The sequence below is a fragment of the Magallana gigas genome, chromosome 3 (assembly GCF_963853765.1).
Source record: "Magallana gigas chromosome 3, xbMagGiga1.1, whole genome shotgun sequence".
Lineage (NCBI taxonomy): Eukaryota > Metazoa > Mollusca > Bivalvia > Ostreida > Ostreidae > Magallana > Magallana gigas.
The window spans coordinates 57805386-57830868 of record NC_088855.1 but is presented as its reverse complement, the minus strand read 5'-3'; the positions used below and the strand labels follow the sequence as shown (position 1 = coordinate 57830868).

The 25483-nt window shown below is 31.6% G+C and overlaps 2 protein-coding genes and 1 long non-coding RNA gene across 4 annotated transcripts in view; all 3 read left to right on the top strand.

The window, feature by feature from the left end:
• The window catches only part of LOC117692664 (uncharacterized), a 356019-nt gene that overhangs the window by 178155 nt on the left and 152381 nt on the right, over positions 1 to 25483 (top strand). The gene's annotated exons all lie outside the window — the stretch shown is intronic.
• Positions 640 to 12202, top strand: LOC136274161 (uncharacterized). 2 transcript variants are annotated; one of them, XR_010712473.1, is made up of 3 exons: positions 640 to 1092; positions 9451 to 9513; positions 11438 to 12202. It is a non-coding gene; the product is annotated as an uncharacterized lncRNA (long non-coding RNA). The 2 variants fall into 2 exon arrangements; XR_010712471.1 differs by lacking the exon at positions 640 to 1092 and adding an exon at positions 3118 to 3275.
• Positions 12302 to 18063, top strand: LOC109617623 (N-lysine methyltransferase KMT5A-A). Its single transcript, XM_066077670.1, has 7 exons — positions 12302 to 12329; positions 12615 to 12774; positions 14346 to 14541; positions 14797 to 14868; positions 15773 to 15844; positions 16335 to 16412; positions 17447 to 18063. The coding sequence occupies exons 1-6, from the start codon at positions 12302 to 12304 to the stop codon at positions 16356 to 16358; spliced, it is 552 nt and encodes a 183-aa protein (XP_065933742.1). The 3' UTR covers positions 16359 to 16412; positions 17447 to 18063.

The following is a 25483-nucleotide window of genomic DNA, read 5'->3' as shown; positions in this document are numbered from 1 at the left end:
TTTATATTATTTAAAGTTGCAGAACAATTGTTTATTAATATGAATTTGAAGTTTGGGGTAATTAGCCTTATTTCGTTAAATATTGTTCAGCATGAAACCGTCTGAACAGCAGTTTTCGATTTTGTCAACAATCTGAAACGTGCTAGGGGGTAGCCATGTATCGGTAAGAACATACTCACTTACAATGTTAAACTAGATAAATACCTTTTTAAAAACCTGCAATGCAATGCAATGCAATAATTCCACTGCATGTGTTACCAAAATGTTAATGAATAATGGTCGTTGTGAAATGTGACTTGAAAGACATGTTTTAGTATGAAATGTGTATGCAGGTGTATTATAGTCAGTTTTTACACATATTGTTACCTGGCATACGTTAAAAACATATTGTATGTTTTTCCTAGAATATTGAGATTGCGTCAATCATGCTTTCAGTCATTTCCATACAGAATTTCCTCTACACGTACATTGTACACTGTACATGTACATGTGGTTTTGATACCTGTATCTCATTTAAACTATTAACTCTATGTCTTATTTATCTTTTAACGATGAGAGTGTTTATGAATCAAGGGTCTGCATTTGTTATGTAAATAAAACATTATACGATTGAGAGTATGAGTGAGATAGACTCAGAGAGAGAGAGAGAGAGAGAGAGAGAGAGAGAGAGAGAGAGAGAGAGAGAGAGAGAGTGTGTGTGTGTGTGTGTGTGTGTGTGTGTGTGTGTGTGTGTGTGTGTGTGTGTGTGTGTGTGTGTGTGTGTGTGTGTGTGTGTGTGTGTGTGTGTGTGCGTTTGTATCATGCCGACACCTACGACATGTACTAGTTTACACACGTGCAACTTACTACATTTTCAAAACCTACGACACAAATCCGTGTAGTAAGTTTGCAGAACCCCGTAAATCGGGTTTTTCGACCATGATTTACCCAGAAAATACAAAATTATAAAAAGTGTGAGTTTCCGGTTTACACATGAATTTTGTTACACACGATATCGAGTCTTAATGGGGATGTTACACACTTTGCCCCCTTGCCACATTTGCGCATGCGCAAATTCAACTTCCTATGGAAATAATGGAAACGCAAAAGAAGGTACGATCACTTATTTCTTTCATGAAAAATTAATCTTTTGTTGATTTTTACACCAATTTTCTTTCGAATATATAATTTTAGATCATTTGTTTAAATGCGACATCTGATTTTTCGTTATTCTGCAGCTAAATTGAGGAAAATTTACATGTCTTTGTGTGTGTCACCTCATAAAGTTGTAGATGGTTAAGATGGTTTTCTTTTACGTTTAACTGGGTTTAATTTCGGTAGTAGTCAAACACATGTAGTGTGTGCTTTTTTTAATTTGTGTTTTAAATAATCATTTATTTCACTACAATTTTAGTATACCATTGAAATTTTTGATAAACTCTCAAAAAGTTAGAATTTCCTCTAGACTTTAACAAGTTGCATGTAGCACAATCGAGAATTATGTGCCTCCTGCATGTTCTTCTAAACATTTTAGGGGTTTTAATTGTGAAAATGTGTTGTTATTAGTTCGGGTAATTAAAGAATAATGAACTTAATATTAATAATATAACTTAATAATTAACTTGGAACTTTTCAAATTTAGACTCTCTACAGTATATACTTTTTATCAAGAGGAGAAAAATATGGATTTCCTCAAGGGGGTCAACAATTTTTCATAGGCCTTAACTGGGAATCTTTTAATTATATTCTCTTTTGGAATTCACAACAAACAATTAATCATGAAGAAATAAACAATATGTTTCTTAACTTTCAAATTTACACCCAACACATTTTATCCAAAATAAAGAAATATTTTCTGTTCAACGGCTTTAATTGTGGAGTTTCTTAGTAAAGTTCTCTTCAATCAATCAAGAAAAATTAGCAAATTGTTGCTCTATATTAATCACATATTAATTCTTTCATTAAATTACACCCTCATGAGAAAACTCTAAGTTTCAATTTAATGCCCCCCCCCCCCCAAAAAAAAAATCAGTACGGTAAATCACTGATAAAAACCCTTTAATTTCATGAGCTTAATTTTTGCACCATAATTTACTCTTCCTTGCATTAAAACAAAGAAATGATTATTAGAATAATTATTAGGAAAATCCTATTATTATTTACATAAACACCCATGGGGAAACCCAAACTTTTCATTTTAACGTTAAAAAATCAGTAATGTTAAACCCTAATTTATCCTTAATGACATTAATACAAAGTAATAATCAGTATTAGTTTAAGGGAAAGGCTCATTTACAAATTGCACCCCAAAGGAAAAACCGTGTTTTTCATTTTAATGTTAAAAATCGAAAAATTGAAAACCCCTTTCATCCTTTTTTTTGAAAATCCTATTATCATAAACTATGACCCATATGAGGAAACACATTATTTTCTTTTTATCGTTGAAAGATCTGACAGGTATAGTTAAACATTTAGGAAACCACATGCATCTTTCAGGACCAGAATGTACACCCTAATTCCCCCTAATGACATTATTACAAACAAATAATCAGCATTAGTTTGAGGAAAACCCTTTTATTAAGAAATTACACCCCCATAAGAAACCAATAATTTTTAATTTAATGTTTAAAATTTAATACATGCAGTAAATCACTTAGAAAACTCTCTAAATCTTTTTTTTTAATTATTATTATTATCATTTGCACCCTTATTTATCTTTCATTACATTGATACAAAGAAATGATTCTAATAAGTTTAAGAAAAGATCCTATATGTAGATATATATGAAGTTTGATCCCCATGAGGAAACTCATTTTTTTTTTCATTTTAAAATTTAATAAATCATTATAAAAACAATACCCCCCCCCCCAAATCTTTCGGGATCAATTTTTACACCATATTCATCCTCATAATTAATGACATCAATGCAAACTTGTAAAACAAAAACAAAAAACCTACAAGAGAGCTAAATAAATAAACACTCTCCAAATGTAAAAAAATATTCTTTAACAAGGTAATTATTTAAACAATTTTACTCTGCTTCATTTTCAAATTCATTGAAGTTTACCTCTTTTTTTTTTAAATTGAAGTTTATTGATTTAAGTGCCTGTAATACATATGAGAACAATTCTTTGTATACGAGTTGACCTGTATACGAATTGGGCTGTGTACGACTTGACCTGACAGCGTTACGACATATCCGGTAAAAAAAATGTCACAAAACAAACCCCTCCATCCTGCATGCTTTATACGAATTACTACAGCCCCCCAAAAAGGAAAGAAGCTACGTAAGAACTGTAAGTCGTTTGAATAATTAGTGACAATCTTGTAGGAAAAGTTGAACGTGTGAACAAGTGTAGAACCTCTCTGCGTTTCGTCAGCATGTGCATGTGTTTAACAGCTGCACTTGTAATGTAACGTGATCAAGTCCAGCACAATCTCCTAATTTAGCTACATAGCTTGGTTATAACACTTTTTTTTTTAAAAATTGACATTTTAAATAACATGTCTTTTTTTCTTGTATTATTTTCATAAAATTATTTTGCTAAATAAATGAGAAATGTTTGGAACATATTAGTATGATTTTAATCAACGAAATCGATGCAATGCAATGATAAACAATAATTATTACCGTCGATTGACTAGATAGAATGGTCTTTTCTTAAAATGACACATGTCCAACTAACCCGGTTAAATGATAGAATTTGTGCCCTTTACTGTAATTCTTAGTAGCAAATGAAAAAAGAAATATCTCGGTTGTATCTTGCCTATATTTTCATTTGATTGGTCTCAAATACCTACAATGTTGCTCATTTATAATCCCATTTTACCACATTAACGGTTTTGGCAATGAAATCACTGGTCGCCATGTTAATGATAAAATCCGAGATATTTCGAGTGCAAAATGGCAGGCAAATTCAAACAGAGACACTTTTTGCCTCTGCTGGGGTTTGAACCAGGGTCCTCTGGCACGCCAGTCAAGCACTCTACCGAGCGAGATAAAGGGTTAACCCACTAGCCAGAGCTAGTAGGAATGCAATATACCTGACTCTACCACAGATATATTAACAAAATGCCTTTGTATGACCCATTATATTAATAATGAATATTTTGTAGACTTAATTACATATGCATTTTCAAAAAGGTTTGTAATATAAATGCTGTGTTTTACCCCTGCAGATTGTTTTTAGCAGACTTAAAGTCGATGCGAAGCAGATTCGCTTTGCAGCTGCTACATTGCAAGTATATGGGACCTGAGCGTAGCCTGGTCACGGTAAGATTATTTTTTCTATAGATTGACCAGTACTGAATAGGGTATAGATTTGGCGGTGCTTTAAATGTTCCTGGGTGTTGTTTTGAAATCTTTTTTTTTTTCTTTGGATGATGTACGCTATATTATTGCTGATAGTAATGCAATATAGCTTTATTTAGAATTCTGTCCTAAAAACTTATATTGGAAGCCATTTTACCATTTACGAATAAATCAATAAATTCTGAATAGCATAGCTGATTCCATGGAAATTGAATGCAGATAAAAAGTTTTAGCCCTATTTAAACACCATCAATTGAACCTATTGAAAAAAAGGTTTGATGCATACCAACCAGCTATTGGCAATTCTTTTAACCTATACAGTTAATTATATTGCATGGATTTAACAAACAAGATCACTATAACAATACTTTAGACTACATGTAGTTTCTAAATTCTAATATCTTGTCGGAGTACAGTTGTCGCACCTCCATTTATCATTACTGTGGTTCAATATGATTTTCTTAAGACTTAGTAAGAAAATTTAATGAATTCCAGAAGTAATTGTTTTAATCTATTTCTTCATATAATCCTGAAACAGACAAAAACAAATTGAGTTTTTGGAATTTGTAAAATGGCAGCTTAATAAGATTTTTCATCCTTCTGCATTTTTTAAAATTTATATCCTGCATGCTTATATGGGTATGTAAGAATAATACCAAAACAACTTTTGATAAAAGAAATCTTGTTACATGTGAAAATATAAGGCGTCAACAGACTATTTTATGCACATAATAACGTTGCAATGACCTGGCAAAGCAAAAGTTTAATATTGGTTGACTAATGTAAGACTGTAGTATTGAATACGTACATGTATATGACCGCAAAAAATGAAACTACTGCAAAATTTAAACAAGCATTATAAGTGTATTATATTAAAGGTAATGATTTTTTCTCCAACTTTTATTTCCATAACTATTTGCTATTCAACATATGAACTATTCGGAACTGGTCAACGACTGTATGAATAAAATTAAAGATTTACTATAAATTACAAAAGAGGTAGCCTAAGGGGACATTTACCTTTAAGTTGAAGTTTCTGACTAGCTTAATAATAATTCGGATGCTAAAAAGTTAAAGCCAAGTGAAGAAAAAGAGTAAAAATAGATATCAAAAACAGTTTCTGTGGTTAAGGAATAAGGTGCACCATCCAGTCTTTAATCTATCTTTCTATAGACTATCAGATGATGAATCAAATTGCCTTAAAAATAAGCCCCTTTCTGAGTTTCACATCACTTTATAGCAAGATACAGGAATGCCTATTGGGGGCAGTCTGCAGAAATCCAACCCAGAATATTGGTAACAAAAAACACTAATAAAATTCCTCTCTGACACAAACAAATAAAACTATTTCAGGGGGAGGGGATTGTAGCAGCTCATCTCATGACTTGAGGGTGGTACATTTAAAGGAAAAATTCAAATTCTAGATGGGGAGGGGGTGGTATATCTGGATGGAACAATGCATATAAAAATGGCAGGTGAATAAACAAGGATGTTTTGCAAATAGGGCACATGTTGAAACATTAGATTGAAGTCATCATGGTAATACATGTAATTCATGAATTGTTCATGTCTAGTTGTCTATTTCTTGAACACCCAGCTAGCTACATGTACATCATTTTGACTATGTCTGTGGTTATCTGAATCTAAGATCAAGCAAGAGGAGATTTGATATTAGTATTGACCCAAATTGTTGTTTTAAAAATTACAAGAGCCTTTTTTATTTATATTACAGAGATAAAACAAATACATACATGTATGGAGAACTCTCTCGGTAGTGTGCGCATGATGTATGAGTTGTCTAATTGTATGGTCTAATTTCAATTTGGTTGGACTGACAATTTATGAATATGAGCATTTTTACTTTCTAATTTTCTGTCTAAAATGTTAATCAATTAAACCTTAAAATGAGCTGTTTAATCTGCGCAATTCTCATGTGGTTTAAGGTTGAGGCTGGCTTTAGTTTGCATGGTTCATGTTTTTGTGCATTCTGATCGAGTAAAATACAGTGTATTTCAACCTTTTATGATTTTTATATAGATATAGACATTTATCAAATTGAACACAATAAACACATGATAAACAATTTTTTTTCAACAATTTTTCTGTGGTTTGGTAGGTGAGCATTGCCATTGATCTTGCTTTATATGTCGACATTATGATAAAATGAAGCTTTGTAGGAGTATATAGGAAAAAAGAAAAAGTAAAAATCGTAACCCTTTGAAATTGTATACACTAAATGATGGTATCTCCAGGGTTATTTTGCTTCATTTTGAATGAATCCATCATAGCAATTAATCTACATTTGTAATACATGTACCCAAAATACATGTATATAGCAAATTTTATCAACTGTTCATATTTTGAGATGACCCTCTCTTAAACTAGATGGTTGAATTTAGTATTTTTTACATATAAGGTACAAAATGATATTGCTAATCGCGATATCACAATTCAAAGAAAATCTCTATTGTAGTATTTTTTAAAATCTGCTACGAAGTGCGGAAAATGAAAATTCTCTAAATATTCCTATAGAAAAATATACCTGTATTTTGAGATTGCCCCCAAAAAGAACCAGATGGTTGCTTTTTCTTTTTTTTTAAACTAGAGCTGATGTAAATTACATATGGTTAAAAATAAAGAGGTTTTCTAATGGGTTTTTTTTATGCACCCCCCCCCCTTCCCCAATCGACCAGCTTAAATTATACTTGCATGAGTTCAGGAAATCAGGGACATATACATGTATGTACACTCAGGTGCCAAAAGTAGGTCAATTTTTTTTTCTTCTCACCATATATTAATTGAAATTTTTTTTTTTTTTTAGAATTGTTAAAATGAAACCCTTTGACCATGTACATTGAAAAGACTTGGATTGATACATTAAGAATTTTTCTAGCTCTTTTTGCATCTTATTTGAATATTTTTCCAACCTTCTATTACTGAAATTTAATATAAACAGTTCAAAGTAAGATTTTTCGGCTCATACATTGCAAAAAATATATAGTAGAGCTCTTAAAAACTATCTCAGTGTTGTGTTTGAAATATTCAAATTTTACAAATGAGTTGTCAAAAACTAATGTACGACAACAAGTGGAAATTGAATCTACTATGCTGGAAATCAATATCAACTTCTTCAAAATCTGACCAATAATCTGACCTGAAAACCTTTTTAAAAAAATTAAGTCTTGTTTTCGATGAAATATATAGGGAAAACCAAAAAATTGACATACTTTTGGCGCATTAGTGGACAATCATGTAATAATGCCTGATATTCATGGCCTGTGTGTTGCCTCTTTACCAATCTTGTGCAGTAAGTTTCAATTGAATAACATATACATTATTTTATACATGTGAATCAACCCACCTTGTGTAATGAGTTTTCTTGCAACCAACATTTACCATGGTTGGTTGCATTGCCAACAATTTTATGTATTTCATACGCACATGTAGTGTCAATTTTCTTGCCAATATAATATATATTTCCTAGACACATATAGCAAGTTTACCAATTACACCAGTATAAATTCACCTCACAGATGTAGTGAGTTTCATTGCCAATTAATGTACATTCCTACACACATGTAGTGAGTTTCTTGTCCATATTCATTTAAATTACCACACACATGTAGTGAGTTTCATTGTCCATATTCATTTAAATTACCACACACATGTAGTGAGTTTCCTTGTCTATATTCATTTAAATTACCACACACATGTAGTGAGTTTCCTTGTCCATATTCATTTAAATTACCACACACATGTAGTGAGTTTCATTGCCAATATACATACTCTCAATGGCTCGAACTTTGATTGGATCGAAGTTCTTGATCGCTGGAAGTGAGTCTAGGGTCCCGATTTTTTCCTCTATATATATAACTAAGCAAATTTACTATTGATTTCTCAAACTCTTGATCTCTCGAAAACCCTAGCTTGATCTCTCTAAGTCAAACTGCAGTCCCGTTCATAATCTATAGTTTCTTACTCTCGATACCTCAAAGTCTCCGTGTATCTCCAAGCGCTATATACCTAAATAACACCTTAGACGCGGGACTTGTGTCACGAGTTGTTTGTTCAGGCGGCACTTGTCCTGCAAGGTGATAATTGTTTGATGACTGATTATACCAATACCTAATCTATAATTATCACAACCGTTTTACGATAATTTGGAGACGCAATGAAAATGAGAAATTAATTGAGATGAAACGATAATATTGAGCCATGGTCAAATTTTAGAATTATAAATCTGTTAAAAGTATGCTTATCAGCATCATTGTCATTGTAATGATTATATTGCTGAACAAGTTTTTACAGCTGGTGAAGGACCCTTACGGTGGGAACAATGGGTGATACTTAGTTATCACATTTATGACATGTTAATCGTCTCGCACTCCAGTAGTACTGAGCAATTTGGTCTTAATATGATGCATAAAATAAATAATTATATTATGAATTTATTCAATAGTTGTTTGAATTTAGTTTTAAAAACATCCAGTTCTGTATATTTTACTGAAAAGAAAACGTTGTTTAAGCATGAGCGTAAGGTTAGCACTAATTAAATGGCTTAATCATAACATCCGGTAAGACTAATTTTAAAACCCATTGGTCAACCCAGAAAATTCCGAACTCGCGAAAAATCGAACTCTTGAAACTTCAAAGTTTTTCCTTGGACCCATGGACTTCCAGCTATCGAGAGTTACCTGTACAATCCTACACACATGTAGTGAGTCTCCTTGTCCATATTCATTTAAATTACCACACACATGTAGTGAGTTTCATTGCAAATATACCTTTCCACACACATGTAGTGAGTCTCCTTGTCCATATTCATTTAAATTACCACACACATGTAGTGAGTCTCCTTGTCCATATTCATTTAAATTACCACACACATGTAGTGAGTTTCCTTGTCCATATACATTTCCACACACATCATGTACATGTATAGTGATTTTCACTGAATTGGATTTCATGTGATAAATCAATAGTCATCATGAGGTGATAATGATAATAATAATTAAGGTGAAAAGTTAATTATTATCCACCTTATATACATTTAGTATAATATCTCATAACTCACATTAATGAAGTATGGCATCTCATATAACTCACATTTTAATTTGTATTGGCATTCATGTACAACTTCTTCTTCTTCTTTTTTCTAGCTTATGTAAGTTATAAAGCAGTCAACTATAAAGATGGCAGCTTATTCAAGGGGGAAAATTGCAGTAAGTGAAATTTTTAACATTGTACATACAGTTGAACTTTTAAGGTATATTTCAAACAACAGTACATGTGTATCGAATACCATTGATATGTTAAAGTTATTTGGGTGTGCATATCTCTCATTCTTTAAGTAAACATTTTACCGGTGATATCTCAAATTCTCATATTTAGATGTTTATTCTTGTTTTTGCTTAGTGTGACATATTGAAGTTTTCTATAATTGTCATACAGTCACAATATATGCTCAAATTGTTTTATCAGCAATTTGAACAAAATCAGTTGCTCGGTCTGTTTTGTTTGTAAGTGAAATTATCACAACAGAAAAGTGAATTAATCAATGGTTTTATCAAATTTATGATAATAAAAAAAACAATGCGACAGTATTAAGTATTACAGTCCCTTAAACCATCTACTTTCCCATTTTTTCGTGCATTCACCATGCGCTCACCATGCATTCACCGTGCGCTCACCGTGCACTCACAGTGCGTTCACTTGCACTCTTCACTCCGCTCCTTTTGTGCACACCGTTCAGAAAGCGCTCATTGTGCGTTCACCTTTGTTCACTTATCGTTCACCGTTCACTTATCGTTCGAATTCAGTCTGTTTTCATTCATTTTCATTCGGAACTTCAAAAATGAAAGAATCGATCTCAGCAAAATGAGGAAAAAACCTTGCGTTAAGGTGAAAGGAAACTAATATTACACATAAAGCATCATTTTAATTAGAATTTAATCCGTGGAATTTAAAGTACACATTCTTGAGCAGGTCTGTTTTTTGCTGTTGTTGTTTTTTATCACTCTCTCCTAAACAGGCTTTTTTTTTTGTTGATCCGAAAATGGCTTAAGTATGCAGTTACTGTGAAATTTTATGTTACACAATACAGCGATAAATAATTGATACACAAATAATATTTAATGATTCATTTTAAGATAGTCAGTCCAGTCGTTTAAAAACAGAAGAATTTAATCAACTAACGATTCGACACATACATATATATATATAAATATAAGAAACAGACATTGTATTTGTGTATTTTTCACGATTCAAATAATAATTCCTTCGATTCCAAATCACAAACATATCCATGTTCGATAATAAACTAGCTGTCTTACTGAACAGATCAACTTGAGATAGTAAACATAAATGCGTGTTAATTTATATATAAAGATTAACAATGGTTTTATGTATTATTTAGACATTTTTATCATTACATTACTCGATTATCTGTTGATAAAATTAATATTATGGTCTTAAATTTGGTTTTATTTAACTGTTATTCCTAAACATGCATAAATGGTATGGTATAACTTTAAAGATAATACAGGATAGATATTATTTGCAGGATAGTCGATAGGATAGGACTGTTTTGTCAACTTTCAAGATAGCAGCACTGTACGTGTAGTTTATTAGCATGTTTTTCCTGATTTCTGTCAAAATACAATGTAAGGATAACCATCGAGACACTCCGAATAAATCGTTCATCTTGCGTTCACATATCGTTCACCGTTCATCGTTCAGCGCTTCATGTGCACTCTGCCTTCGCTCATCGTTCACCTTTCATTAGCGTTCACCAGATTCCGTTCAGCGTGTACTTACGTAGAATGTTTCAGGGACTGTTTGTGTAAAATTAGCATTCTAATTTATGTATGTTATATATCTTTTTTATGTATGCACGGTGTCAGGGCTCTTCATTAACTTTTTTTCCTTCTTGTCCATTCGGACAAGTGATTATGACCGTGTGCATTATATAAGTAATATTAAAAAAGTTTTTATTTTGATCTTAAAATAGTTGAAAAGGAGTTTGCAAACCAAAATGGAAGGCCTTAAGATAATTTGATTTTAAAATCAATGTGATAGTTTAAAAGACAAATTTTGCATATTTTGAAATAAAACTTTTTTCTAATGAGTAATTTATTTATGTGCTAGAAACAACGAATAAGCCCTAAAAGAGAGGCAGAATTTATGTGTCAGAATTTATGTGTCGTTCTGGACTGGACTGTGATGCATTAAAAGTTGAATTGATCAACAGAAGAATTGGTGAGTTGATACACATCTATTACTACTACATGTATACATTAAAATAAAAGACTCGAATTTTGGGGCTTTAATATCGAGAAATCAGAGGAGAACTGTCTTTTGTTCTTTATTTTTTAAACATCATTGGTATTTGAAGATTACCAGTTTGTTTTTATTTTTTCTCAATCAAGCTTCGCTTATTAATAATCAACGAAAATTCCTTATAAAAATTCGGAATCATCTGGATTTTTTTTATTCTACAATCTTGCGCATGTGCATTCCATTCACGCTAAATCACGGGAGGCTCTTTAGTTTATGTTTCCACAATATCACACTTGCATGGATAAACTCAGAAACGATAATACATATATGTTTAAATTTTCATTGAAAATTTGCTATATCCTGAGAGTTTGAATGTCAGTGAGTAAAAAACATTGGTAAAAAAGTGTTGAATTCTTCATTCTTATGAATTAAATTTTTAGAAGAAAGGTATTTACAGCCTCAAAATGGTTTGTTATGAATAATTTGACTGTTAATCACAATGCAGCTTCAATAATTTTCTCCAAAACCGTTTCGAAGCGATTATGCAATTTTTTGCTACATTACGGGTATATGAGAGGCATTTCAACTGTGGTGAAGGCCTGTCCCGAGACACAGTTAGATTATTCTAACTAAGCAGAGTGTAGTGAAATTAATAGTATTATTGTAGGCTTAAAGCTTGGTTATGTAAATATGGTGTGTCTATGTATCTATTTCGTGAATGTCCGATATCAGATGCAATATGTCAAACCGTGCATGCACGGTCAGAGTCTAGTGTAATAGAAAATAGTATCATTTCTTTGTTTTTATGTACCAATCTACTAAGTTTCACACATTTGTTTCCCTTGATTATGCAGATCCTAAAATGAAAAATGTCATTAGTTTATGGAACGATTTTAGCCCCTTGCATTTGATAATCACAATTATACAAATAATTCCATAATAAAAGGCATTTATAAATATATTAGGTTTTGTACATGATTTGTGAACACACTGTACAATCATGTAATGCAATATATTCACCAATATTTTTTTTTCTTATTTTAAGGATATGGTGTTTTTGCAACTCAGAATTTTCCAAAAGGAAGCTTTTTGGTAGAATATGTTGGAGAGAGAATTGTGCCCAAGGAAGCAGAAGAAAGAGAAAAGAAGCGCAAAATAAAACATACTAGTTATATGTTTTACTTTAAGTGGAATGGTCTGAAGTGGTAAGCAAATATAATATATTTATTACAGAGTTCTTGAAATCTTTTTTCCACTGTCAGTCATTTGGACTGACAACCATCAGAAGTTTGTCAGTCCAGACTGATTTCTATCAGTCCAAACATTTTCAATAGAAAGATGAAAAACTACAAGTATATTTGTCTTATAATTTCTCTCATTTTTACCTTAATTCATGATCTGATTTCTCCTAACTTTCACATTCTGGCTCCTGATAACATTCTTATTTATAACTTCATTAATTATTTTTATTTCCTTCCCTCTCTCATTATCAACTTTCTTCTTGTTTTCTTTCTCATTCTCTTTCTGCACATCTCATATGTAACTAGGGCTCGGTTGTCAGATAGCGGAGTTCTTATTTCCCGAAAAAATTTATAAATGATTACATTGGGATTTTTGTGTGCATTTCTGTGTATTGCAATAAAAACATTCACTGAAAACCCTGTTTTGGTGTATTCAATGTACATTGAAAAAACGTAACGAGACAACACTCGCCATCTTGGATTTATAGGGGGCCCTCAGTTCACGCTATGTTTAAAACAAGTTCTCCAATTTCTCCCATGATTTCTGACGACATCTAGGTTGGAAAATGATTGAAAGACTTATTCCTAATGTCTTACTACATCTGTTAGCTGCAGTTATAAACACACCGTATCAATATGTACGAAATACTCGCCAAACATATTTATTATATTTATATATATTAGTTATATTTTCGCAAGTTACTCTGTCCATATCTATCGGTCATTTGGACTGACAGGCAACCTCAAGTAATCGGTCCTTGGTTATTTTTATCGGTCTTGCCGACAGGACCGAAAGATTTCATGAACTCTGTTTATTGTGATTGTTATGAGAGAGAGAGAGAGAGAGAGATACAATTGTTTTATTTACCTATTTTAGATTTTTTGTAATACAACTTTTTCTGGTTCTTATGAGAATGTGAAATTGATATCCATATACAGTTTACTAGATGCTGGGAATTTTACAATTTAGGTCAGATTTTGATGACAGAAAATTAATTAGAATTTAATTAAAAAAAATTGTGTTTGAATATTCTCACCACCCTGGCAATTTGTTTTTAGAAATTGCAGTGTTTGCGGCAGGTTATGAGTTCAGAGAATTGGCAAAAAACCATTGTTACGTACATTTCAACTAAATATGGAGATGAAAATGATATCCTGTATAACTATTTGCACTTTATAAAGGAAAGTAAAGTGAGCATGAGATAAAAAGTTTTATACAATGATTAGGTATTTTCTATTACCATCTATTACCATGATTACACTATAATTCAGTGAATAAATCATTCTGACATCTTTGCTTGATGACTGAAATAACACCATGCATACGTAACAGGGTTTGAAATATAATGACGGCCAAACAGAGATTTGAACCAGGACATCCAGAATCACTAGATATGTACTCTACCAACTGAGCTATATATAGCCACCGATGATCAAACCAGTCCCACTTTCACACATATATGTGTAAATTCATTTTCATTAAATACCGGGTGCAACCCTGCAAAAATCTATAAAATTGCTTTTTTTGTTTGTAGCATTGATGCAACTAACACTGAAAGAAAGGGGAAGTATATAAAGGACGAGGAAGTCGGAAGTCCGTTGAATAACTGTGTTATGCGCCTTTTGGTTACCGAGAATTATCCAAGGCTCTGCCTCTTTGCAAATAGAGATATTAAAGCTGGAGAAGAGTTAAGATATGATTATGGGGAAGCCAACCTACCTTGGCGACAAGTATGTGACAATTTTAATAATTGTTGATGTGTTAATGTGATTTAAATGTCAAAAGGATTTCAAAAAAAAAATGCACATGGTTTAACATTTCATATTGTTTTTTACAACAAGAATTAGTATAATCAGTGAATCAATTAATTTTTAACCTGTATAATATTGAGTTTACTGCGCGAGAGTACATGTAGTTCAGAACTGCACAGTAATAAATACTATATAATTTAATAATAAATTGTTACAACTATTGTTCTCTTTAAGATTCACCTGATGATAATGCATTTGATGATAACCCATTTGATGTCAACCAGGACAGTGAGGAGAACAATGAAGGTTACTTTTACTTAATGTTTCTAGTGTTCATTTTGATTTGATACATGTACATGTATTAAAATGTATTTAATATTTATGTGTAACATATGTCATAACAAATACTGGTACACATTTCCTGCACATGTGGTGAATTTCCTTTCCATTTTGAATGCATTTCCCACACATATGAGTGAATTTCTTCGCCAGTGTACATTTACTACACATGTAGTGAGTTTCATTGTCCATATTCATTTAAATTACCACACACATGTAGTGAGTTTCCTTGTCCATATTCATTTAAATTACCACACAAATGTAGTGAGTTTCCTTGTCCATATTCATTTAAATTACCACACAAATGTAGTGAGTTTCCTTGCCAATATACATTTCCACACACATGTAGTAAATATCCTTGTCCATATTCATTTAAATTAACTTTTTCAGTGTTTTAAATTTGCTTGTGATAACATATGATAACACAATTGATTTTTTACTATACAGTCCATTAAATTCAAATAACGTATGATTTGGGCGCAAGCAGGGTTTGCTTATTTATATTCAAATATTTAATTGTACAACTGCTGGAAATTGTCAAATCCATCATAAAGCCCTCGAGCTTCATTGGATTTGATCATGCCCCGACCAAAATTATCACCCCATAATACATGTACTGAAAGAATGATTCCTTATTCCTTAATAACTACCACACACATGTAGTGAGTTTCCTTGCCAATATACATTATCTTGACACACGTAGTGAGTTTTCTTTTCAATATACATTAATCATGCACATTTAAAAAGCAGACTTTGATGAAATTAATTGATTTCGCTGACAAAGGTGTGTTTATAAATCATGTTTTTATTTTCTGTCTATTCCCCAAGAATTTTCAAGGCTGTTTATTGATGTGTCTTTTCTTCAATATAGAAACTATTGATACTGAAACAGAGAGTGAAAAAGAAGTTGATGATGATTCCAACACTGCATCCCCTATGGAAGGTACTTTTCATTCAGTTGATTAGATCCAGATCTTTTTTAATATTCCAGAGTTAGGTAGCCTATTAAAGTAGAAGGTATTGCAACAAATGTTTCAAATATAAGTAGGGTGTGCACTGTTCAACCTGCCAACTGTGCAATCCGATACACTGGACATTCTGACCTCATACTTGTATTTTATTCCCAATTTTTTTAAGAATGTATCTAGGTTAAAACACTTCACTGTAAGTTTCATAACCTGAGGTTTTATTTGGTCAAAGTACTTTAAGTAATTCAACACATTACATAATGTACATGCACAGTAATTGCTTGTTGGCTAGGTTACCGGTACAAAGATGTCCTGTAAGGTTAAAAGTTATGGTCGTTTTAGAGCATAGTTAACTACATTTTCTAGTTAATAGTAAATAGTGTATACTGTGTAATTTCATTCCTTTTGTGCTACTTGAGGTGAATTTTTATCGAGATGTAATTAACATTGTATATTGTATTTCAGTTCCATGTAAAAGTAAAAAGCTAAGCACAGAGAGATCATCATGCCCACCCCATGCAAAACCTGAGGCTCAAGGACAAGGTATTATCTTTGATTATATAAATTTAAAACTTTTTACGGACACCACCTGCCAGTTGCCATTAGTGACAGTAACTTAATTGCATATAAATTAGGTATTGTAGATTCAAGTTATGGTCCCTGGGGGTAGGGTGGGGCTACAATGGGGGATAAATTATATATAGAGAAAATCTTTTTCTCAAAACTATTAGGCCAGAAAAGCTCAAATTAAAATGGAAGCATCCTCAGGTAGTGTAGATCCAAGTTTGTTCAAATCATAGTCCCTGGGGGTAGGGTGGGGCCACAATTGGAAGATCAAGTTTTACATAGGAATATATAGAGAAAATCTTTAAAAACCTTCTTTTTTAAGACTATTAAAAGTATTCGGCCAGAAAGGCTTAAACTTGTGTAGAGGCATCCTTGGGTAACTATGTAAATTCAAGTTTGCGAAATCACAGTCCCTAGTGGTAGGGCGGGGCCGTGATGGCGGTTAGGATTTTACATAGGAATATATAGAGAAAATCTTTAAAAATATTCTTGGAAAGTTTTCGGTCCTAAACTCAGTACTTAGTGTGAAAGCACGGGTTATGCAGATTTAAGTCTGATGAAACCCTGATTCCATAACGAAAAGTGGTGCCACAAAATGGGGGGAGGGGGTTATTTAGGAATAAAGAAAAATCATCTTACAAGTACAACAACAAAAGGGGCTTGGTACTTACCCAAAATAAAGAGGTGGATAAAAATTGGCAGATTTTCAAGTTTTTACTGTACTTAGTTGTCAAGATATTTTGATACTGTTATGCTAATTTGATCAGAATTAAGGCAATTGTTGCTCAGGTGAGCGATGTGGCCCCTGGGCCTCTTGTTTAAATTCTTGGATACAATGAATGAATGAATATCTTTTTACTATATTTCATACAGTTTTAACATTCAAAGGAAGGATACCAATTTTTGAATAAAGACTATACATTTGGGCTGAAGAACAAATAACCTTAATGACAAAAATATGATAAAGATACAGCAATTTTAAAATAATAAAATCTTATTTTTTTTCACAGCCAGTGTTCAACGTCACACATGGACTGCTATAGAAAGGCATCCTTGGAGCGACAGTTTAATAACTTTATCAAACTAGGGAAAACTCCTGGTCAGCTTGACTGTTTAAACGCCATTAGGAAGGAAAAGGCATTATCAGGCTTCACTTGGCGCAATGTGAAGTTTGCTGTCAAAAACATAATACCTGTCGTCTGAGAAGTTGCAGAAAATGAAATTCCAGGTGGTCGCAACGTTAAATTTTTATGTGTTATAATTATGTTACCGAAATGAAGTTCGAATGCATACTGTTTGTGCTGTATTATCAATTTGTTAATAACATTATGCAAGTATCTAAATTTAATACAGGGTGCATGCATTTGTGACAAATGCTTATTGGCTTATACAAATGTACATTTATTTTTTTGTCTGTTATTCTACTTCCTATTCCATGAAACATTTTGAAATGGCAGAAATGGGTAGACATTATTTGATATTTTAATTGATAAAATATGATCAGAAATGTAAAGAAGGGCACGCATCATGCATGATAATGTCAATAATTGATTGAAATTATTTGAATTCATAAACAAAATTCCATATATCATGAATTACTATGAAATTATGTATTTTTAAATTTTAGCTTAAAGTTGTTTGATCCTAAAATAAAATGAATTATAATTAAGATTCTGCAGTTGATTTATGTTTTGTTTGAAGAAGTGTTCAAAGTCCACAGGTCTAGATTTTACAAAGCAAGTGGCAAATAGGAATTTATTTAATTTAAACAGTATATGTTTTTAAAGAAATGAAACACACATGAAGACTTTTCAATTCAATTAGATTTTCTTATAAATTCAGTCTTGATAGGGTGCGTAAAAATTAGCAAGAAATCCTAATTATTTAAGTCATACAATGATAGTGTAAAGTGTCTTTTATAGGCAAAACAGTTAATAAAAGCATACAAGTTGCAATGGTACTAGACTGTCCATGTCCTTTGACAAGAAATATTACTGTCTCGTATATGTTTCAAATTACAATACTTATAACATAAAATGTTGAATGAATTTACATAATTGAATTATATATGTAATTAACATAAGATTCTTTGTATCGAAGTAGGGTCTGGTGCTAAATATAATGTAGTTTAAATAGAAAACGTGCATATGTGGAGAAAAGTGTGAAATGCAGTCTAATCTTATTTATCCAGAATTCACTTAGTATATATTGTTCTCCACAAATTTGACAATGTATGCATCTTGAGTATACCATAATGAATTGATTAGATTAGCCTGAGTATTAGAATTAGTATTAGAATAATTCGTCTTGCAGCTTGCTGAAATTATTAGATCTCTCTCTCTCTCTCTCTCTCTCTCTCTCTCTCTCTGTTCAGTAATAAATGGTTTATGTGGTAAATTTCCTTTGAATCTTCAATCGATCACATGACTAGCTAGATGTATTGACTTTGGGGTAAATTAGGAAGAAATACACACTGTAGTGAGTTTCTGGTGTGTATTCACAATGAGTCATGTGACCTCATGTAGTGACTATCGGGTATAAAATCATAAACTTTTACAAAGAGATTTTGCCTATTTCAAATAGCAGAATAGTAAAAAGATGTCTTATATTACTTAAAAATATTAATATATATTGAATAGCACAACTAGAACATAGTGTAGTGAATTTCAGGTGTAAAGTCTGATGTAGTGAGTTTCGGCATAATGCAAGTATGTGTGTGTGTGTGTGTGTGTGTGTGTGTGTGTGTGTGTGTGTGTGTGTGTGTGTGTGTGTGTGTGTGTGTGTGTGATTACAGTTGCATGCAATTGTTATTGATTGCCTTGCTTCCATGAACCATATATATATTTCAATATTACCACATTGCACTAGAAATATTGCTGACAAAGATGTTGAGAGAGAGAGAGAGAGAGAGAGAGAGAGAGAGAAAGAGAGAGACCATAACAAATTTTAAAGTTATATGTCATTTTCCACTTAATGAGTTGTTATAGCTGTGTTTTGACACAATCTCAATATTCTAGGAAAAACATACAATATGTTTTTAACGTATGCTAGATAACAATATGTGTAAAAACTGACTATAATACACCTGCATACACATTTCATACTAAAACATGTCTTTCAAGTCACATTTCACCATAACAAATTTTAAAGTTATATGTCATTTTCCACTTAATGAGTTGTTATAGCTGTTATCATGGTAATGTTTTGACCCATGTCTCAGATACTGCATGTGCCCATAAAAAGTGTAATCTAGGACACACCCTTTTGTTTTGATAAAGACATCATTTACATGTAGCTTTGTAACGATAGCTAGTGTATCTTTTTCTTCTAATCTACAGGTTTACCCGCGGCCTCCAGATCGATCTAAAGATCAAGAATATAGAAAATATTGTTAATATGATATTGCTAACGACCCAGTCAAGTCTGCTTAAGCCAAGAAGGTACTTCTTTGTCATGTAATAAATAAATTAATAAATGTACTTCTTTTATGCATTTTTCATGCCTTTTACTCATTGTTATAAGTATTATGTATAATTAAAATACTTTGAAAACTTTTCTCAATTTATTTATTTTAATAAGATTAGGAAACTGACTATAGTCAATGCACGTTTTCAAGAGTTGTCTCTCTTAAGGGCCAATAATGAATGCTCCACAGGGTTCATGACCCTGAATATTGAGTAGGCTGTGAGGTGTGTATTAGCATCGAATTCCATTTAACTTCTATGAGGAAAAGAAAATGCTGCTTTGTACTATCTTAAATTACTGACAATGACAATACATTTTTGAAAGGCTGGATTACATGAAGGATACATTTTCATTGTATTTCCACACTCTTGCATTAAAAAAAATATGTTTTCATCAACGTGTTTTATTAAGGATCAAGAATCATTGTCAATACTTTACCCACAGCGCACATCTTATTCCTTGCAATTTTTTGTCTGAAAACAATTAAATGAATTTTTATAACTCAGATAAGAAATTAAAAGTTAATTTTACATTCGTTGATTTCATTCTGAACTTAAAGAACTTTATTATTCTTATTGCAACAGTGTATTTACTTAGTATCAACTTTCGTGGAGTTTTTTTAGGTCACATGAGCTTAAAGCTTAAGTGAGCTATTCTGATCACATTTTGTCCGCCGTCCGTCTGTCTGTCTGTCTGTCTGTCTGTCTGTCTGTCTGTCTGTCTGTCTATCTATCTATCTATCTATCTATCTATCTATCTATCTATCTATCTATCTATCTATCTATCTTGACTTGATTTAGTTAAAAGATACTTACGCAAGCAGCTATCTCCCACTTGGTAATATAACATTTGTCTTTTCTTCAATGAAAAAAATGTCTGAATTATCAATTGAATATGAAAATCTTTTATTTGGATGAAGTAAAACACATGCTGTATTATAAAAGCCAGTTACTCCCTTTTTTTCCCAGATGATAAATCCCATCTTTCTTAGACTGAACGAAATAAATTGCGAAAATAAGAACAAAAGTTTCATTTTTCCAAGGCATATTTTTTTAGAACAATACATGCATAATATTTGAACCAGATGGCTTCAAATCGGTTTTATTGCCAATTAAAAATTAATTTTCCAGCCCATTAAATCAGAGATATCCTTGTTTTTTTAAAACACTTAATTTATCGGAACGCCGTTCAAAAAAAATGAAAATTGCAAAAGTTCTTGCATTGAAAGAAATGGATGGGTGATATTTTTAACAGCCAATGTAATGATTCCATATGTACACGGCTGCAGCTCCTTTTTGGGTTTTTTTTCTTACGAAAAAAAGATTTGGATGTCTACTTCTCTGTAAAAGTTGGAAGTTTAGAAATGATTCTTAGAATTAGAGCTCTTTGTTTCCGATTCATTAATACTTAAATGATCTACAGTTTAAACTCTTAAATAACTTTCAACTATAGTGTTAATTATGCATGTTTTGTCAATCAGGATTCTACACCATTCAGCTTTTAAAGGGACATGGTCACGATTTTGGTCAAGAATTATTTTTGGATTTAAATATTTACAATGCTTCAGTAAGGCATTTTGAAAAAGGCAACCAAAATTTGGGTGTCAATTATTGAGTTATATGCGAGTTACAGAACTTACAATTCTTTCCTATGTAAGCAAAGCTTTTCTTTAAATTTTGAATGTTGTGAAAATTCTAGCTTTAAACACATAATTAATGTGTTAATCGTTAGGAACTGTTAATTCATGCATTAAATGAATAAGAGGATAGACAAATCAGTTTGAAAATGATTTTTACTGGTATATTTACCTATGTAAACAAAAACAGGGCACAAGCTTTGTTTAAATGACGAAGAATGGCGAGCCCTGTATCTTGCCTAAAACTCAACGACTGGCACCCAAATTTCATTTGATCATTAGAAATCATTCATTAGGTATTGTGAATATTAAAAACAGAAAAATAAAATTGGACCAAAATCGTGATCCTGCCCCTTAAAGGCCCTAAACTTTTCAATATCAATACTCCTAAACCGCCATATTCTTGTCTCCCAATCACAGTATATCTTTTTTTACTGTCTCCTTTATTCAAAATGAAATTAAATATGCTTTTTTAGTTGTTAAATACATTCAGGGTCAGCATATGTAATATATAAAACCAACATAAATTATTTTAGATAAAGCTGATGAATAAACAATACATGCTTTTCCAAATAAAGTTATTTTTATTTTTTTCAGGACTTTTTTCCCTTATTTAGAAGCGAGTGGAACTAATTAAGTCAGTAGCATTGATTATCATTTCCAATGTAAATACCTTTTAATCTCATTGAATGGATTCTAATTACAAATCGTCTACTAATTGTGGAGCGATCACAAAATTATTTAATAGTTAGAATTAATTGATTTCATACTTCGTTTTATGTGCCTTGCACTTCCGGCATCTTATATGTAGGTCACCTTTTTAATTTGTAAACAATAATTTAGTAAATTTCAACTCCACACACTGATAGAATTTTCATTTCTTATAATAATTACCTATCTGAGATTTTTTAAAACCTAACTTCGTTTCTCTCCAATAATTGTTTTGAAAAATTATTCGATACTGGCAAATACTCGTCACCGATAGAACGACTGTAAAACTATGCCATTAAAAAATAAAGAACTTGGTACAATTACATAGAGATTTTGCTCTGTTTTAGAGTGAGTTTAAAAAAAAAGACAAAAAATTGAAATGTAACGTTTATTTACACAAAAATACCCATGAAATAAGAATCTATAAATAGTTACGTGTTTTGACTTTCGCAAGGTTGATTGTGACGTCATAAACAATGCATTTTCCCATAATTTTCATAAAACTGAGCAAAAGACACAAGTTCCTTAGTGGTTTTTTGAATAGAAAAATATGTCTGCAGCCGTCGCCCACACTGAAACTCATATTGTAACTTTATCATGTGATATCACATAAAATATATCAATTTCGTTGTGGGCGACGGCTGCAGAAACATTTTCTTCTTCAAAAAACTTTTAGAAAATGTGCCATTTTCCATCATTTTTGACTAAATCTTAGAAATATGCCAAAATGTCTTAGTCATAACTTTTATTTTAAAACAATATAAAACTTTTTTAACTTGGTACTTTATATACATACAAGTTCAATATGGTATATGTGTATTTTTCTAAAATTTAAACAACTTTTGAACTTAAGGGCAAAAGAAAGTGTACCTTCTTTTTCTTATATCCATTTAAGGAATAACATCGGTAACAAAAAGGGCAAAAAAAATCCACGGAGTAATTCCAATTGCAAAGAACATTTTTCATTTATTTTATGTGAATGGGTTATTTTTATCCCCACCACAAAGTGGGCTGTTTTATGTTAATTCAGAAGAGTTTAAATATATCATTATTAATTTATACTTTCTTTTACAACAGAGTGTTACTGTAAATTTCAAAAGTGTTACTGTTTATTACAATTTTATCATAGAACAAAATAAATTAATTAAAAGAAAGATTAGTTTTTATGCAAAAGTAATGGTAACAGAAAGGACGGTAACCGTAACAATAAGGACAATTGCGTTTTTGTTTCTTGTACTGGTAATTTCTAGAAAATTGACATCTCACTGATAATAGTTAGGCTAATGATGAAATGTTTGATAAAGTTCAATAAGCATTAAACATCGTTGGACAATTAAAGGATGCATATTTACACTTTATTGTTCTTTCTGTTACTTCAATATTTGAAACGTCTGGTAGTTTAAAAATAGCAATTATTTTTGGTTTTCTCTGAAAAATTTAAAAAGGACTAAGAATTACTTTTTGCTGGGATTGGGGTTCTTAAAACGTGAACAACCCAGATTCATGTTATAGCATATAAAATATGTTAATAGAAATACATTCAAATCCTTATTGCAAGCATAAAGATTGCACCATGTGTCAACCAGTGTGAATCTAACTAGCACCTAAATACTTATAAATTATTAACCGCGTATGACTCCTAACGTCGTCGTCGAACCAGATCTGTAAATAACATTGCTTCTTGCAGAATAAAAAGTCATCGGAGTTCAGCTTTCATTTTTTAGATCATCACTCAATGTAACAATTGCCTTCCCAAGAGTAGTTGATGCATTTTTATTACTGAAAGGAACAAAGGCAGCAAAAACGTTATTGATTTTAGTGATTTTTATTGATATAGATTTTCTCTCTCATTTAGATGAAGTACATATGCTATGAAATAAAAGTAAACTGAACTCATTATAATAATAAACAGGCTTTATGAAATACTTCCTGATCAACAACCATGGATAGAACATTTATGAAGATGGTTCACATCTTTTCAAGTTTTGTCACAAGGTACTCACAATCGACATGCAGACCTCCGTAGATAGGCTCTATTTAAGGAATAAGTAATCGTTTATTGAGTATTCTGTGGTAACATATATTGGTCGACTTAACAAATCCAAAAAAGCCCAAAATCCGTATTTGATCACCATATAATATTCAGAGAATGATTTATAGATATTTTCAGATCTTGTTCGATTAGATATTAAAATGTTGGTTTTTATGGTGTTTTAATTTCGTTTAATTATGCTAACGCCTCGTGTGCCCCAACATAACGTCACTCGCGGCATTGATGAAATGTATTGGACTATACGTTACAAAATTAATGCGTAGTGTTATCACAGGCAGAGACACTAGAAAATGTAAATATTTGGATATGAGGAAATATTAAATAAACTTATTAAAAGTCTAAAAAGATAAAAATATCATTCGAAATATTTCCTTAGGAAATACTGACACATTTGTATAACTTCACTAAAATCAATGATGTTGCTCATCTGTTATATTTTTCCTTTGAACTGCTGGTTTTGGAACATTGTTTGTTATTACCACTTTTTAGTTTTAGATATAAATCCCTGATTGACTTTTCTGTAAGGAAGTCTTGAGGTAAACCATTATGTCTAACCTTAATTTCCTTATGTTTACTGAAATAGAGTTCTATTAGCAGACCTGATGCGATACCCTACTGCTGTCCTTTCTACTTTTTAACACAAAATGTATGTGTCGGTTAGTTATTGGCTTTCACTTTTAATAACATTTCGATATAAATATTGGAATATTATAACATATTCTAACTTGTCTCGAAAATACGCATTCATCACAATAACAAGTTAAATGGCATACAATTTTCCGGAAAATTTAGGGTTAAGCACATAAAACCTCGCTACTACACTTATCTACATCCTTCTCAATCTAGAGTATTCATGGAAGGCTGCTTTGAATTTGTGTCAATAAACTTCTTGAATATTTTCCTGTAAACTTTGATAGAACTGTTAGAAAAAACCTATCCCACCAATCCTCCCGGAACCTAATATTGTTCAACCCATGATTCACGATTGTAGCATCTTCTAAATTTACACCCATTTTCTTTTCCTAGTTTTTTGTTTCCCTAATCATTATAGCTATGGTTTAAAGATTTTTATCACACACATGTGTGTTGAATTTGATACCAGATATACATATCTTTAACGATCTTAGCTTGGCATTTTTATATATTATCATACCATTTCAAATCAGTCTTATCGTTATATTA

Coding starts and splice junctions, on each gene's coding strand:
- LOC109617623 (XM_066077670.1), top strand. CDS start 12,302: ATGCAATATGTCAAACCGTGCATGCACG. Junction 14,542..14,796: donor CCAACCTACCTTGGCGACAA/GTATGTGACAAT, acceptor GTTCTCTTTAAG/ATTCACCTGATGATAATGCA. Junction 14,869..15,772: donor CAGTGAGGAGAACAATGAAG/GTTACTTTTACT, acceptor TCTTCAATATAG/AAACTATTGATACTGAAACA.